We start from the raw sequence: 14,218 nt of genomic DNA on the forward strand, positions 1-14,218 counted from the left end.
TTATTCTCTTTCTCAGTTTCAGCAAGAAGCACATTTATTACAGGTTCAGCAAAGTTGAACTGGATAATATTTAAGGGGTTTCATTATATTCGGAGAACTTTTTCATCAATCAGAGATTTAGCACCCATCAAAAAGGACTCCACAATTAATCTTTTTAAACATGGATATGACATAATCTCTACATTAAGAAAAAAATTAAATATAAGGGAAGACTATTCATAAGCTTTAATATTTCTTGGTAAAGAAAAACTGCTTTGTGTTTTTAAAGAAATGGTGAAGAATGTAAGTGAAACTTACATGCTTGAAATTAGTGCCAGATGCAACACAATTCAAGCACAATTTGCTAGCTGTGCTTGGCATTTCATTATGATTTACTAAAAGTATTCAATAATTCTATGTTTCATAGAAATCTCAAGAATACAGCTATTTCATTCACAAAATGCATGGGTTGGCAGGTTTCCAGGGTAGGAATTTGCTGCAGGAAAGGTAAATTTATTGGTTAAAATAAATCAAAGAACTGACAAATGCTTAGAAAACTGGCAAAACAATAATATTCAGAAACTGAAAAGCCTCACAACTGGAGCACAGAAGAAAAATCTGAACTATTGTTTATCTTTATTGTAAGAACACAATAATACTATAGAGTAAACAATTAGGTTTTTGAGAATTTTCATATAAACATTTCAGAATTAAAATTTAAAATATGTATTTTTGAAGTAGGACTTTCCAAAACCTTTTGATACGAAATCTGGTGTTTATAAATCTTTGAAGTACTTATTCTTCTTCTAGCCATTGCACACTCATGTGCACTAATGAGCATTCTTTAATGAAATATATGTAGAAGTATTTCAGTTATTTAACATGCCAATATTACCTTTTCCCTACACTGTGCCACAATATTCCTCCCTCTGTCCTCTCTCTATTCTCTCATTTCTATCATCAGCAATTGTTATGGGCAGAATGGTTGAGTACCCTCCAAGTTCTTATGTTGAAGACTTAATCCACAATGTGGCTATAATTGGAGATGGGGCCTTTAAAGAATTTAAACTCAAATAAGGTCAAAAGGGTGGAGTCTTGATCTGTTAGGATTACTGTCCTGATGAGAAGAGAGACGGGACACCAGAGAGTTCCCCCAGTCTGGCCTCAGAAAGAGATCACGTGAGCACAGAGACGTGGTGGCTGCCTATAACCCAACACAAGAGACCTCAGAATAAAACCTACTTTGCTGGTATACCTCCAGCATCCAGAACTTGAGAAATGAATGTGTTATTTAAGCTACTCAATCTATTCTATCTTGTTATGGCAGCCCAAGCAGACTAATACACCGATTAATAAGCTCAATGCAAACAATTACAACAACATTTAATATCCACTCTTTCTTTAACTGCTTAGCATTACAAGGATCTAGATGCAAGGAAAACCCTTTGGAGAAGCTGGACAGGTTTGTCCAGGAGAGTTTCATATAAATCCTTATTTGGCCTTGCTTCTACTCTAGAATGTGAGCACAAGAAGGGACCTGCGCCACTCAGGCATATCATATTAGGTTTTACTGTGATTCTGAAATTCTCAGAAACCACTCCATAAACTTGGCATACCTTTTGGAAGATGTTGGAGGTAACCTGGGGTAATGGATAAATAATTGGCTTAACTGTCTGTTAATGCTAAATCAAGATATATTATTTTGCACAAGCAAAATTTTTATACAACTTTAAATGCTTCAGCAAAGGGCATATGGCTAATGTTTAAAAAAAGTAGCAACAGCTAAGACTAAAAATTATTGTGAGCCAATTAATATGTTTGTTAAAATAAACTGAATTTGGTCTAAAGCTGATTCCCTACTTTGAATAACTACATAGCTTGAACTGCAACCTAAAGAGTATATTTTTATAATTACTTGCTGAGTCTTGGCCAATTATAACTCTACCTTCAGCCAATCGCAGCCTGCCAGTGAATCAGACCATGTCCATATACAACAAATGCCCGGCTATAACCAATCAAGCTATTGTTTGCATCGCTTCCTTTTAAAAGAATCTATAAAGACTGCCTGCTTGCCCAGGGGTGGAGCTCTCTAAACTTTTTTTTTTTTTTTTTTACTGATTTGGGGCGCTTCTCCATTCATGAATATTTGCTCAGATAAACTCTGCTAGATTTAATGTGTAAAGTTTTTTTCTTTAAACCTGTTAAAAGGCTGTATTTGTATTTTATTTTATAGTTATCATAGCACAAGAAAATAGGAATGTAGTCTTAATCTTATTTCAGAACACTATATCGGTAAACAGACGCATTTGCACAACAGTCCTACTTCTATCACATTGCCTTGTTTATTTTCCTCGCGTTTGTTTTCTTTCCCTGTGTTTTTCTCCTTGCTAATTTTCTATGTTCCTCCAAGCCCTTCCTTAGGGCCCAAGGCGCACGCTCCGACCGAGGGTCACAGTTGACCATCCATCACCACCAGGTGGTCGCACCTACAAGGCAGAAGCCGGTGCCAGGAGCCCAGTGGGCACTCCATAAATAAGTGCAGAGAGGAAAGAGGAAGGAAGGGAGGGAGGGGAAAGCACTGATGAATGAAAACGTTCCAAGAAAAGCCTTGAGACAATCTACAGCGCTCTCTCCTTGTTGAGCGAACTCAGCTCAGCGTCCAAGTCAGCACTTTCCTCCCCCAGTCACACCAGCATACGGCAAGGAATGAAGAAAGGACAAATAAGCTTAAAAAAACCAAAAAACTCGGAAGAGAGGAGAAAACAGTGAGGAAAACCGAGCGAGGAGAGAAGAAAGAAACAAGCCGCTCCCTTCAGGCCCATGGATACGGGAAGCCAACCGAGTCCGTTCCCATGACAACCACTGCGCCAGTCCAGCCCCAGCTCATTGGCTGAGGTGCCGCAGCCAATCAGAAGGCGCGATGTTTACGTGGTCCTAAGATGGCCGCCGGACGGCCGCTTTCAAACCGGTGAGTATCACTTATCACCGGGCTAGTTCCCGGCGGGCTCTGACGCCAGCGTCTCGGGTCCAGGGTGCGGGGGCCGCGAGAGCGGCTGAAGAAGCTAATCCGCACGGCCGAGGCCCCGCCAGTGGGAACGACGGCGGGGTTGTCCCCTGCTCTGCTCGGAGCGGCGTCGTGGCGCGTCCCCCCAGTCGGTTAGTGGGAGAGGGGCTGTGTCCCATCCAAGCAAGGTGGGAAAGGGCGAGGAGGGTTTCGAACGTGCAAACAGGGTCACACTCTCGGAGCTGCCGAGTTCCGGGTTGTGCGGCCCCGAGGAAGAGCTGGCCCTTTCTAGAGTCGCCCTCTCGCAGTCGCGAGCCCCGTGAGTATCCTCACGCCGGCGGCGACATGTTGTTACTGGTTCATTGCAAACCTTGCCATCCAGGGTCAGGGGCCTGGGGAAGTGTTTGCCAGGCCTCGGCCGAACGCTAGCCTGCGTCAAAAGTTCTGCCAAACAAACAGTTTCTCCAGAGAGACAGCCTGGCAGTCAGCTGACAACTGAAATCAGGCTTGTGGTTCAGTTGTACTTTCTGTACCTTTTTGAGAAAAGGGAACATATTTCTTTCATAAAAAATAAACAGGGCATTTGCTTTAATGTTGATATGACTTAACGTGCGTAAAGGTGTTTTAGTAATTTCAAAGCACAGGAACTGGTTGATGTGTAATTTAACAAGATCTTTCAGATGATGGAGGTTAGGATTAATAAAATTGAGACTTCTGTGATTATTCCTAATTGAATGCAAAATAGGGGATACAAGTCAACTTCATTTGGTGAAAATGGAATCTAAATTCTGGAATATTAGAGACAGGAAACATTTATCTGTTGAGCTACACAGATTGTATCATTTGGATTTTGATTATAAGCAGCTTCCTGGTCTTCCAGAAAATAAGACGGTATTATTCTAATCTCTCAATGTGTCATTGGTATATGTAATTTAATGTAACATCTTATTTAGTGGCTTTAAAATTCTTCTTAACCAAATTGTAGCAAGTCTATAATTACAGGATAGCATCAATCTTTGGACCCACTCTGAAAGGATATGTTACCACTTCCCACCTTTGCTCTCTAAAAGTTCATAATTTAAAGCCATAGGGTTCTATTCTTGTAAAATAAGTGACTCAATGCATTAGGCTAGTCACTAACCTCATTTGAAAAAAAGAGTATTGATGGTAATTTCTAGTAGAATTTTGAGGATTAATGGTAAACAAATGCCTGCCATATTGTGTGCTAAATGTGACAGTGACCTGCTTTGTTTTATCTTTCTGTTTCTGTGTCTTCTATCTTCTGTTGTAACTGGGGTTTCCTTTTCTTTCTCAGTGTGCCTAGGTGCACAATTTCTCTAAAAACTAGTAATCTTGGATGGGTTTTGAGGTAGAGGAGAGAAACCTTATCTACTGGGCTTTAATCAGGATTATGTATGAATGGGAGAGAATGGCATGTTACAGCAGGGAGCAAGGCAGCTTTAGGCATTTGGAGTACTTGTGATATTAAGGTCATAAACGTTTTAGAGCTGCAGGACATCTTAGAGATCATCTGATCAAACCTTCACTTTAAAGCTTCATGGTGGAGACTGAGGCAAATGCAGTGGCCTGTACAGGACTAGAATTCATCTCCTTTCAAGATCTTTCTTGCTGCTCTAACCAGTGGTTCCCAATCCTTGCACAATCTAGAGCCTCTTTTATTATGATTTGATGTCTCTGTGATTCTGTATTTTGAAAGATGATACTTACTAAACTATATTTTTTTTTCTATAAAAATTGGGCCTATGGTTAACATGAACCTGTAGTGAAGAGTAGTACTTCACAGAATTTAAGTCTGCTTACCTAATGGTGGATGGTATTGTCTCAGTGTGTGGAAAGGTGAAATGTGTTGGGTTTTTAAAAATACTGGTATTACTTTTGTCATAAAACTTTGTAAAAGCCATAGGTAAGAACCACTGAACTATGTCTGTCCTAAATGCATTAGTTTCTGCCATAGTGCACTAAGTGATGACTATGATGGTTTTATAAGGACAAAAGAAAATACAGCTATTCAGACTAAGACAATACAGAGATAATCGTAGGAAATTGTGTCAGCCCAGGTCTAAAGATGTGTTGTGTGTAGTACACGCAGAATGTTGGGTAGGATAATTGTGAAATGGAATAAATCTTAACTTCAGAGATGAATTTGTATGAAATGAAGTAAGAGGGTGATATAGAAAACCATAGGGAAAAAGGGGATTCTGAATCATTTACATTTTTCTTGGGGCTAAAGTGATTAAAATAAAAATTACTGAGTTACAGGCTAAAAACTAAAAGCCTATGGATTAATGCATTGGCTGTTATATGGACCTGACTGTACTCTACATGAAAAAAAAATTAAGCTGTTACTTCTTTGGTATTCTACAGCCCTTGAGAATGGCTGAGTGAATTTTCTCAGTGAAAGGGTAGCGTGGGTTTATCTATCTTAAAATAAAGAAATACACTCTGAAAGGCATGAGAAAGAGACTTCAAAGAGAGAGAGAAGCTAAGACAGAAATAACAGGAGGCCAGACATGGTGCCAAATAGAAAATGTGTGAATGATATGTATATGCCATGCATAGGAAGCAGTGTTTTCAAACATGAGCCCTCAGCAGAAGTTGCTAAGCTGCCTCTCCATATTGGCTGGTGTGCAGTGGAGCTGCTTTTAAACCAGCAACTCCATTTTGCAGGTTCCTTAGTGAGTGGCAGCAGTTAACATGTTTATTAATAACTACTTGCATCTCCTTTATATGTGTTTTTTTTGTTTTTGTTTTGTGTTGTTTCTTTGGATATACCCAGTAAATTATCCTATCAGGCAAATACTATATTGAAGACAATTTTAATGCCAGATCAGCAGGAGCTAAAAATAATTATGAGAAAGTCCAAAAAATCCACAAAAATGCTTGAAGACTAATGAGGAAAAGCATGTTTTCTAATTGCAGCAAGAGACTGTTCCCCAGGGTGAAGCACATTCAGGTGCTCAGACTGTGATGCTGCAGAAATGCTAAAAATGGCCTAGCAAGAGACCTGTTCTACTGCGCCTTGGGGGAGGCACTTACAGGGATGGCATCTAAGGTCCTGGCTGAGTGACACCTGCTGATCCATAGACACTTGCCATATATGTAGATATTGCTCCATGAGGCTATGGAATTTTGCCTGCTTTTTGTACTTCTCTATCTCCAAGGTCTTGAACAATACTTGGCACACAGCATGTAAAAGATGCCATGGATAGGGAAAAAAAAAACACCAAAAAAACCAAACCAAAACAGTGTTTCCTAATGTAGGCCCCAGTTGTGCTAAGAAATCTAAGTCTGGAATTTGTTGTTTTTAAGTTCTCAAATGGGTAATGAGCCTAAAGGTATTATGTGAGTAGCAAAGTCATGTTGGAGCTATTACTGCTCTTGGTGATTTGTATCAGTTGCTAAGTGAATGCACCACAAATATTACAAATTTCAAAACTTTTGTGAACCTTACCACCCATAATAAAAACGATAAAAATGTAATATGTGACCACAGAAATAATAACTGCAAAAAAGAACTAAACATTTAGAGCCCCCTACAATCTCCATACGCCCCAGAATAACCCTCTAAACAGTATAATTATCCCTGTGTTACAGTTAAAGAGCCTGATGGTTGGAGTTGTTAATGATTTCCTTGTACCACTAGTGGGTAGTAGAGTCAATTCTGGTTGGAGCAGAAAGATGTCAGGGTCTGTTCTCTTAAAAAGCCAAGAGAATATTTTGTTGAGAATGTTTCAGAGAATTAACACCTGGTGAACCTGGTCCAAAACCACAAAAAATAAGACCTGGTTCTTTGGATTTGGGAAGAAAGCCTTAAATGTGAAACAGTAATCTATTATTGACAGTAACACAAAAACTCCTGATGCCTATGTCCCCAAGAGAATGTTTTTTGTTTTTTAAATTCAGGTTAATCAGTGTGGGGCCAAAAACTCACCAAAACATCTTTCTGTCCTTCCATTCCATTCCTTTGATTTGGTAATAAATAAGGAGAGCAGTGACTAACTTATTTGGATTAGCTGGTTTGGGCTCAGTATGTGAACAAAAATAGACTGCTCCATGGAGAGCAGTAATGAAGATGTGTTGATTACCATAATTTTAGCAAATGATTATGCTCTGATTTTTAAAAATCACTTTTTCAATTTAACAGTAGTTAATGATTTCTTGCTACCAATGAGCTGTACTGGTAATGCTAAATACTGCCCTGAGTTTTCACATTAGTTTTCCAAATACATTTTGTTACTCAAAAAGCTGTATATTTTTGTTAGATTGTTAGCATTATATTTCATTTAGTATTAGCAAGCTGTATAAAATTTAAAAGTTGGATATTCTTTTTATTACTGTACCTCTACAAGCTACTTAATGTAGCTTAAATTTTTTCCTTTGGGCAGTTGCTACCCTGTCCTTCGACAATAAGCCCTTTGAAAGTTTATACATTTAAATATAGGTAAACCATTCATCTTCATTTTATTCTGTAGTTGGTATAGAGTATTTTAAGTCTTAAATTCCCTGCAGAGTCTGTTAGGCTTTTGACATTCTTTAGCAATGAATGCTTTGTTGAGTTTCATTTTTTAGACAGAATTATCCATGTACTATCTGCATATGGATGTTGTAACAAGCTTGTTTAAACTACTTTTAAACTTTTTTTTTTTTTACTTCCACAAATGAAGATGTCATTTTAATATGGAGCGGTCATTCCATTTTAGATTTATAAAAAGTTTAGATGGACTATTGAGAGAGAGAGCTTTGGTAGACTTATTAGGGTCCTGGGGCATCTTTTAGTGGTTTTAAAAATCTTCTTTATGCTACTATTTTTGCTTAAAACCATCTTTCATTTTTTTCATCTAGAAGAAAAGATGTGGAGTGGGCTACTGCCTCCTGACCTAAATGAAAGTGATGCTGAATCAAATTCTGAAGATGAAGTGACACTAGAGAACTCAGAACTGAATTTAAAGGAAGATAAAGAGGATAGGATCAGTAGGAAACCAGAAGTCTCAGATTTCTCAAGAGATGGGTCAAAAACTGAAACAGAGGCCAAAGCAAATGCATATGAAGAGTGCCCTTCTGGAATCCCCATAAATATGTGGAATGTAGGTCTTCTCTGATATGCTCCTCTATGTCTTTGCTGTGGTCAGAATGTGCATGTTCTTTGGATGCAATTGGTAGGAAAGGGAGGCTCAAAATACTTTCACTGTTCTTTGAGTCATTGGTCACTTAACTTTCTTCTTCATTTTTTTTTCATAAAACTGAAGGAAAAAATAATACATAGAATTAGCTATTTTGGCTAATGTGATACATGAGTTTCTGTCTTTTATATTTTTATCTATTTGGGCCATTGAGCTTCATTCTCAAATTACCAAACAACTTAAACAAATGAATATCAAAACTCAGCAATGAGAATTTTGAGTTGAGTATCTCAAGAGCTGAACTATTTTCATTGTTGATATTTTTATAAATGTGAGAGTGTGTTTTTATTAACATATTTGTTAGTTTTTGAATGCGTATCTTCAAGTGTATTTGCCTTTTAATTAAAATTTTTTTTCTTACTTTTGCATAGAAATTTCAAGAATTGCATAAAAAACATTCTGAACAGAAAACCTCAACCTCAAGATTCAGAGGGAACAAAAGAAAACGCTCCAGAAAAGGTGGTGTTACTTTAAATTCAGGTTCTCAGTAATACTAATGCTAAGTTGTGACTGAGTTAAATAATTTTTACTGTATTAATACTCTGAATTCTTTTCAGATAAATTGAAGAATGAAAAAGAATCTCATAGGTAGGTAGAATTGAAAATAGTTAAAATTAGCAGTTTTATGGAGCTTTTCCAAATAGCTGACCTACTTATGTCTGGTTCTCATCAAAAGTAAGAATTAGTAATTGGGTATACTAGTAAGAACCAGTTAAAAATAGTAAAAGTAAAACAATCAGTACATTTCATGTCATAGGACTCACTGTCTTTTTGCAGTGAACAGTCTTCAAGTGAAACCCAGTGGAAGGAGCTTACTCAGTATTTTGGAGCCAATGATAGATTTGATCCCCCTGTGAAGAAGAAAAAAGTTGACAAGGTACACTCTTGTTAAGTACATCTTATGTTAGCCAATAGGATATACTTGTGATTTGCCTTGCCTAAGATATTTGTCCATTAATTCATATAATTTTTTTCATTTATTCATATGTACATACAGTGTTTGGGTCATTTCTCCAATTCATATGATTAAAAACAAAATGTTTACTGTATACCAAAAATATGCTAGTTAAACAAGTAAATAGTTAAAAACTGTTAGGAATGAAAAGAACAAATTGTGAAAATGTTAAAAGGAGGACCTCATTTTGCCTTGAGTGGTAAAGGAAAGCTTTTCTTAGATGAGGCCATTTCACTGAAATCTGAAAGATGGAAAAAGACCATTTTCATAAATGACCGTGTAGAAGCAGTAACACAGGTAAAAATCCTAGGAAAGAGTCATTCTGGGACTTTCGAGTAACTGTTAAGTAGACTAGCCTGGTTGGAATAGAGTCAGTGAGGAGGAGGTGGCCCAAGATAAGATTGGAGAGGCAAACAGGCAGGGACCAAACTGGGTAGGATCTCAGAGGGCATAGTAAGGGAATGGGCTTAATTCACAGGGCAATTGAGTATCAGTCAAAGTTTTTAAGTTGAGAGTGACAGGATCTAATTTGTATTTTAAAAGTTTGTCCTAGCTGTAATATGAAGAATAGATTGTGGCATAGCAAAAGTAGACACAAGATGATGGCAGGTTGAACAAATATGGTGCTGCAGAAGATGGAGGAAAGTGTGGCGGGATTTGAAGTATAATGTAGAAGAAGCATCGACAGTATTTGCCTGTCCAGTGCAAGTCTGGTTCTAGGGAAGGTTGGGGCATAAGTATGGAGAGGAAGCCATTCAGGGTTTTGCCATAAGCAGTGGCTTGCACAGTGATGCTAGTTAAGATGCTGAGAAGAATTAGGAAGGGGAAAGATTGGGAGTGGTGCCTAGCCTGACTTCAGTTTGGGTTAGTGATGTAACTGGATTACAAGAGCAGAGTAGATGAGTAGTATGAAGAGGAGAGTCTGAGCATGAGGTACTTTTGAATTGTCAGTCTATAGAATTTAGAAAAGGCTTGAATGAATAACTACACATATTTTCCTAGGGGAATGTTGACAGGCTTTAGGAGCATGAAAATCAAGTGCTGAGTAGTAGGGATAGAGGCATAGTTGAAGCCCAAGTATAATGTGTCCCGTGCATAGTTTTGACAGATGCCTGTTGCAAGGATCACTGCTGTAGATTACTGTGTGTACTTAGAGACCTTTCTCATCTTCTGATGTGTTGGTATTGTGAAAAACTTCTCATTTAAAAAAATCTGTCACTGGGTGATATTTTGTCACTGAGGGCACATAGATTAAAGGACTGTCACAACAGAATTTTGCATGTGATTTGTTTTTTTTCTTTGAGATGGAATCTTGCTATCTTGTCCTGGGTGGTCTTGAACTCCTGGGCTCAAGTGATCCTTATGTCTCAGTCTCCCAGTAGCTGGGTTACATGTGATTGTTTTATTCCAACTTTGCAAAGAACTCTTACCATCCCCAAATAGTCCCTACAACCCTGGTAATTGGAACCAGGATCACTTTCTGCAATTAATTACTGCTACTAAGCAATTACCTCAAGCAGGTGCAGAAATGATCAATTTCCCACAAAGAAAGATCACTGGTAGAATTGAAAATAAAACCTGGGTTTCATGACACTACTCATGAGTTCCCTTGGGCTTGCTGTAGAAGGGGTAGTGACCTTTTGAAAGTGTAATTGCCATGCTCTTGATCCTTGTTACTTTGGTGGGCCAGGAGAAGAGGCCATATGAAGGGGCTGCTCTTGACTGTTCTATGCAGTGGGAAGGAGGATCATGCTTACTGTCCTGGTCCATGGGTTATCACTTGGCAGACCAGTGGCTGATCTGCTGCTGACTGGATCTTTGAGGGAATGAATGGTTAAATATTGGTTCTAATAAGAACTTTTTTTTAAGTTTTGCTTGTGAGTTAAATGGCCTTTGATTTTCAGTTTTTTGCAGTATTATATTTTCTTATAACTATTGACTTTAGGATGTGTAAATTGTTTCTTAGTGAAGTAAAGCCATGAAATGCACTTTTTAACCATTCTAAAAAGCTGAAACTTAGTTTTTATAATCTGTTAGGATTTTATTGTCATCTTATGTATGAAATTGTTTCATCTTGATACTGGCCAGTTATGGCTAGCTCTTATTGTGTAGAATTTGGTGTTTGTGTGGTTATAAGGATTCTTTATGCAATTCAGTCTTTTATACAACTCAGTTTTAGGATCCAGTGTCTATTTCATATTATGCATTTCACATGTGTTTTGGAAGAAAATTGTAAGTCATATACCATTGTAAAAGTAAGATTACAATTTAAGAGAAATTGTTGTAAATCCTGTCTTAAGTTTAGGTTCTTTTAATGCAGACATTCTTCTGTATATATGACATCTGACTAAGAAAGTTATGGCAGTCTTATAACTAAGGAAACTTGTTGGCCAGCCTTGTATTTGTCCAGGATTTTGCCAGCATTTACTATTTTACAAATAAATGCAAGCATGAAAGGAAAAGGAGGATTTAGTGAAACGAAATTATTTCATGGTCTCTTGGGAGCTTGCATACCATCAAGTCCACACTCATTCTTTGTTTTGGGATAATGGTTTTACATAGCACCCTTTTTGCTTTTGTACTAAAGTTTCTACTCTGAATCCAATAGAAGTAACTTTTAAAGAATGTCCACATTGGAGATGCCAAGATAAAAGCTACAAATAAATGTTAAGTCCAGAAGATAGTAACTACTGCTTCTGAAATCTAGTGATGATCATCCAAACTGTCATGCAGTGTGGACAAAACTAGCATGGATTTGCAGTCTATTATTTTATTTCTCTGGAGCAGAGGCTGATCTGTTGCCATATCTCAGAGAGCCTTTTTGTTTTGTTTTCACTCAACCTTCAAGAACAGTAAAGCAAAACAAACTTCTTAATCTTGTGTCTATCATGCAGTCTTTTTTTTTTCCCTTTTTTGGAACACTGCCAAGCTGAAACTTGCTGAGCCCAGAATGTGTACTTACAGCATTGCTGTCACCTGCTTGCCAGGCAATGCAAAAAGGCTTGTGTTTTTTAAATGTAATCTTCCTAATATCCAAAGCTGTTTTAAAGTGTTCTTTGTATTGAATACAGCTATAATTGTGTTTTTTGGCAGCAGTTCTGGGACTTACTAGTAATTCTGTAATCATAACATAATTATTTTGAATCTATGTGGGAATTTCTGTAGAATAAATTTAAATTGTTGATTTCATGATAAATGCCTCAAGTATTCTTTGGTTAAATCAATTTGATTTAGTCAGCAGTCATTATTGGAGTAGTTCTATGTATATAATGGATACTTTTTGGTACGAAAACCAGAGGTACTTTTATTAATTTTTACAGTTTTTGTATAATTCTTTGATGGTTTCTAAAGTTGTTTATGAGAGGAAAGTGCTCTCAAGTAGTGTAGCTTTATCAAGCTTTTTTTAATTTTTTATGGAATACTTTTTCCATCCAGCCTCTTATGTGGAGCTCCAGTTCATAGATCAGATAAAAGCCTGGTTGTCTTGAGTGGGTGGGAAGGGAAGTGTAGGGGTATGAGAGTATTATGGTGCCATGAAGTTCCCCGGGTATCAGTTACAAAGCATTCTGTCTTGATCCCTGTGAGAGGTCTGTGGGGTGGGTAGGCAGGGCCAGTGTTAGTCTCATAATGCAAATGAAGAAACTGAAGCTTAGCGTAATTTGTCTAGCAAAACAAACAGCAGGTAAAAAGTGAAATGAGACTAAACCCACGACATTCGGTCTCAGATACAGATATTTCTGAAATAGTGGCTGAATTTAACTTTTACTTACCTGCTTCAAATGATTTAAGTATGTATGAGTTAAATACCTTTATATATAAATCATAATAAATAGGTGATTCATGTTTATATATAAAGGTTGCTTTCACACTCCCCTGTCTTTTTTTTTTTCGGTGCTGGGGACTGAACTCAGGGCCTTGCACTTGCCAGGCAAGTGCTCTTCCACTGAGCTAAATCCCCAACCCCTCACTCCCCTGTCTTTATGGACAAATTGCCTCATGTATTTTTGTGTGGGACTAGGATTTGGAATCTGGGCTTCATGCTTGGAAAGCAGGTGCCTACCACTTGAGCAACTCCTCTAGTCCATTTGGTCTAGTTATTTTGAAGATTGAGGGGTGGGGATTGTCTTGACAACTGTTTGCCTAGGCTGGCCTTGAATCTCAGTCCTCCCGATCTCAGCCTCACAAGTAGCTAGTATTACAGGTGTGAGCCACTGGGGCCTGACTTCCCTAGATAATTAAATCCAATCATAGTAAAGTAAATTTCTATGGATAACTTATTTGTATTAGGTCTTCAAATTGGATATATTATTCAAATAAATATTTAGTGGTAAGATTTTTGTAGAAAATTGTGTTATAGTTTAACTTAAAGAGCTTTAATCACATAATAAGATATTCTGCTGTGCATGTAAGTCCCCAGTCTTAAACTTAGTGTCCATAAATTGCTTACATGTTTGTAGTCATGTCATCTTGGTGTCTGTAGCGAAAGTTCATTAATTAGAGGGTAGTAGTTGCCTCGTGGGAACCTGTTAGATACCACCCTTAGATGAATTTTCTACCTGTGGCCAAATTGCCATTCCTAAATTTCATTGTCCATGTTGAGACATATCTTAAGCTAAATTTTGATTCTAGTAAAGTTAGACATACACCAAGGCACTGCAGCTATCAGCAGTACCCTATCCCTTTTGCCACTTCTATGCTATGGAAGATGTCCTGGATAAGCCAGATCAAAGCTACTCTTGGGTCCAACTTAAAATGTTTTAAAAAAACTTTAATACTCAAATCCTATTTCCTGTCACTACTTAGAAATTTAAAGTTGAATTCCTGTGATCCGGGCTTGTATCTGAGTCCTTGAAGAGGGTTGTTTCCATATAGACATAAGCCTTCTCTTCATATTAAATGCATCTTGGTACTTAGAACAGTTTATCACTGACTAAATAATTCCCAGCCAAGATAATACATATCTTGGTTAGATATGCATTATATCTAGATTATATTATGTATTTTCTTGACCTTTACCAGAACCTTGCAGAGAGAATATTTTTTTCTGGTTTTATTATATGTATGGTAAGTGCAGCTCAC

General features: G+C 37.5%; 1 protein-coding gene across 2 annotated transcripts in view; it reads left to right on the forward strand.

Moving 5' to 3' along the window:
• The first annotated feature begins 2,806 nt into the window (after window positions 1-2,806).
• The window catches only part of Fam204a (family with sequence similarity 204 member A), a 31,108-nt gene continuing 19,696 nt past the window's right edge, over window positions 2,807-14,218 (forward strand). The window contains exons 1-5 of one of the 2 annotated variants that reach the window (XM_074078213.1): window positions 2,807-2,947; window positions 7,847-8,088; window positions 8,556-8,643; window positions 8,742-8,772; window positions 8,962-9,061. In XM_074078213.1, the coding sequence (XP_073934314.1) occupies window positions 7,855-8,088; window positions 8,556-8,643; window positions 8,742-8,772; window positions 8,962-9,061 (453 nt within the window). In that variant the 5' untranslated portion in view covers window positions 2,807-2,947; window positions 7,847-7,854. The remainder of the gene's footprint in view (window positions 2,948-7,846; window positions 8,089-8,555; window positions 8,644-8,741; window positions 8,773-8,961; window positions 9,062-14,218) is intronic. The other variant, XM_074078214.1, reaches the window with a different exon arrangement.

The sequence above is a fragment of the Castor canadensis genome, chromosome 7, assembly GCF_047511655.1.
Source record: "Castor canadensis chromosome 7, mCasCan1.hap1v2, whole genome shotgun sequence".
Classification (NCBI taxonomy): domain Eukaryota; kingdom Metazoa; phylum Chordata; class Mammalia; order Rodentia; family Castoridae; genus Castor; species Castor canadensis.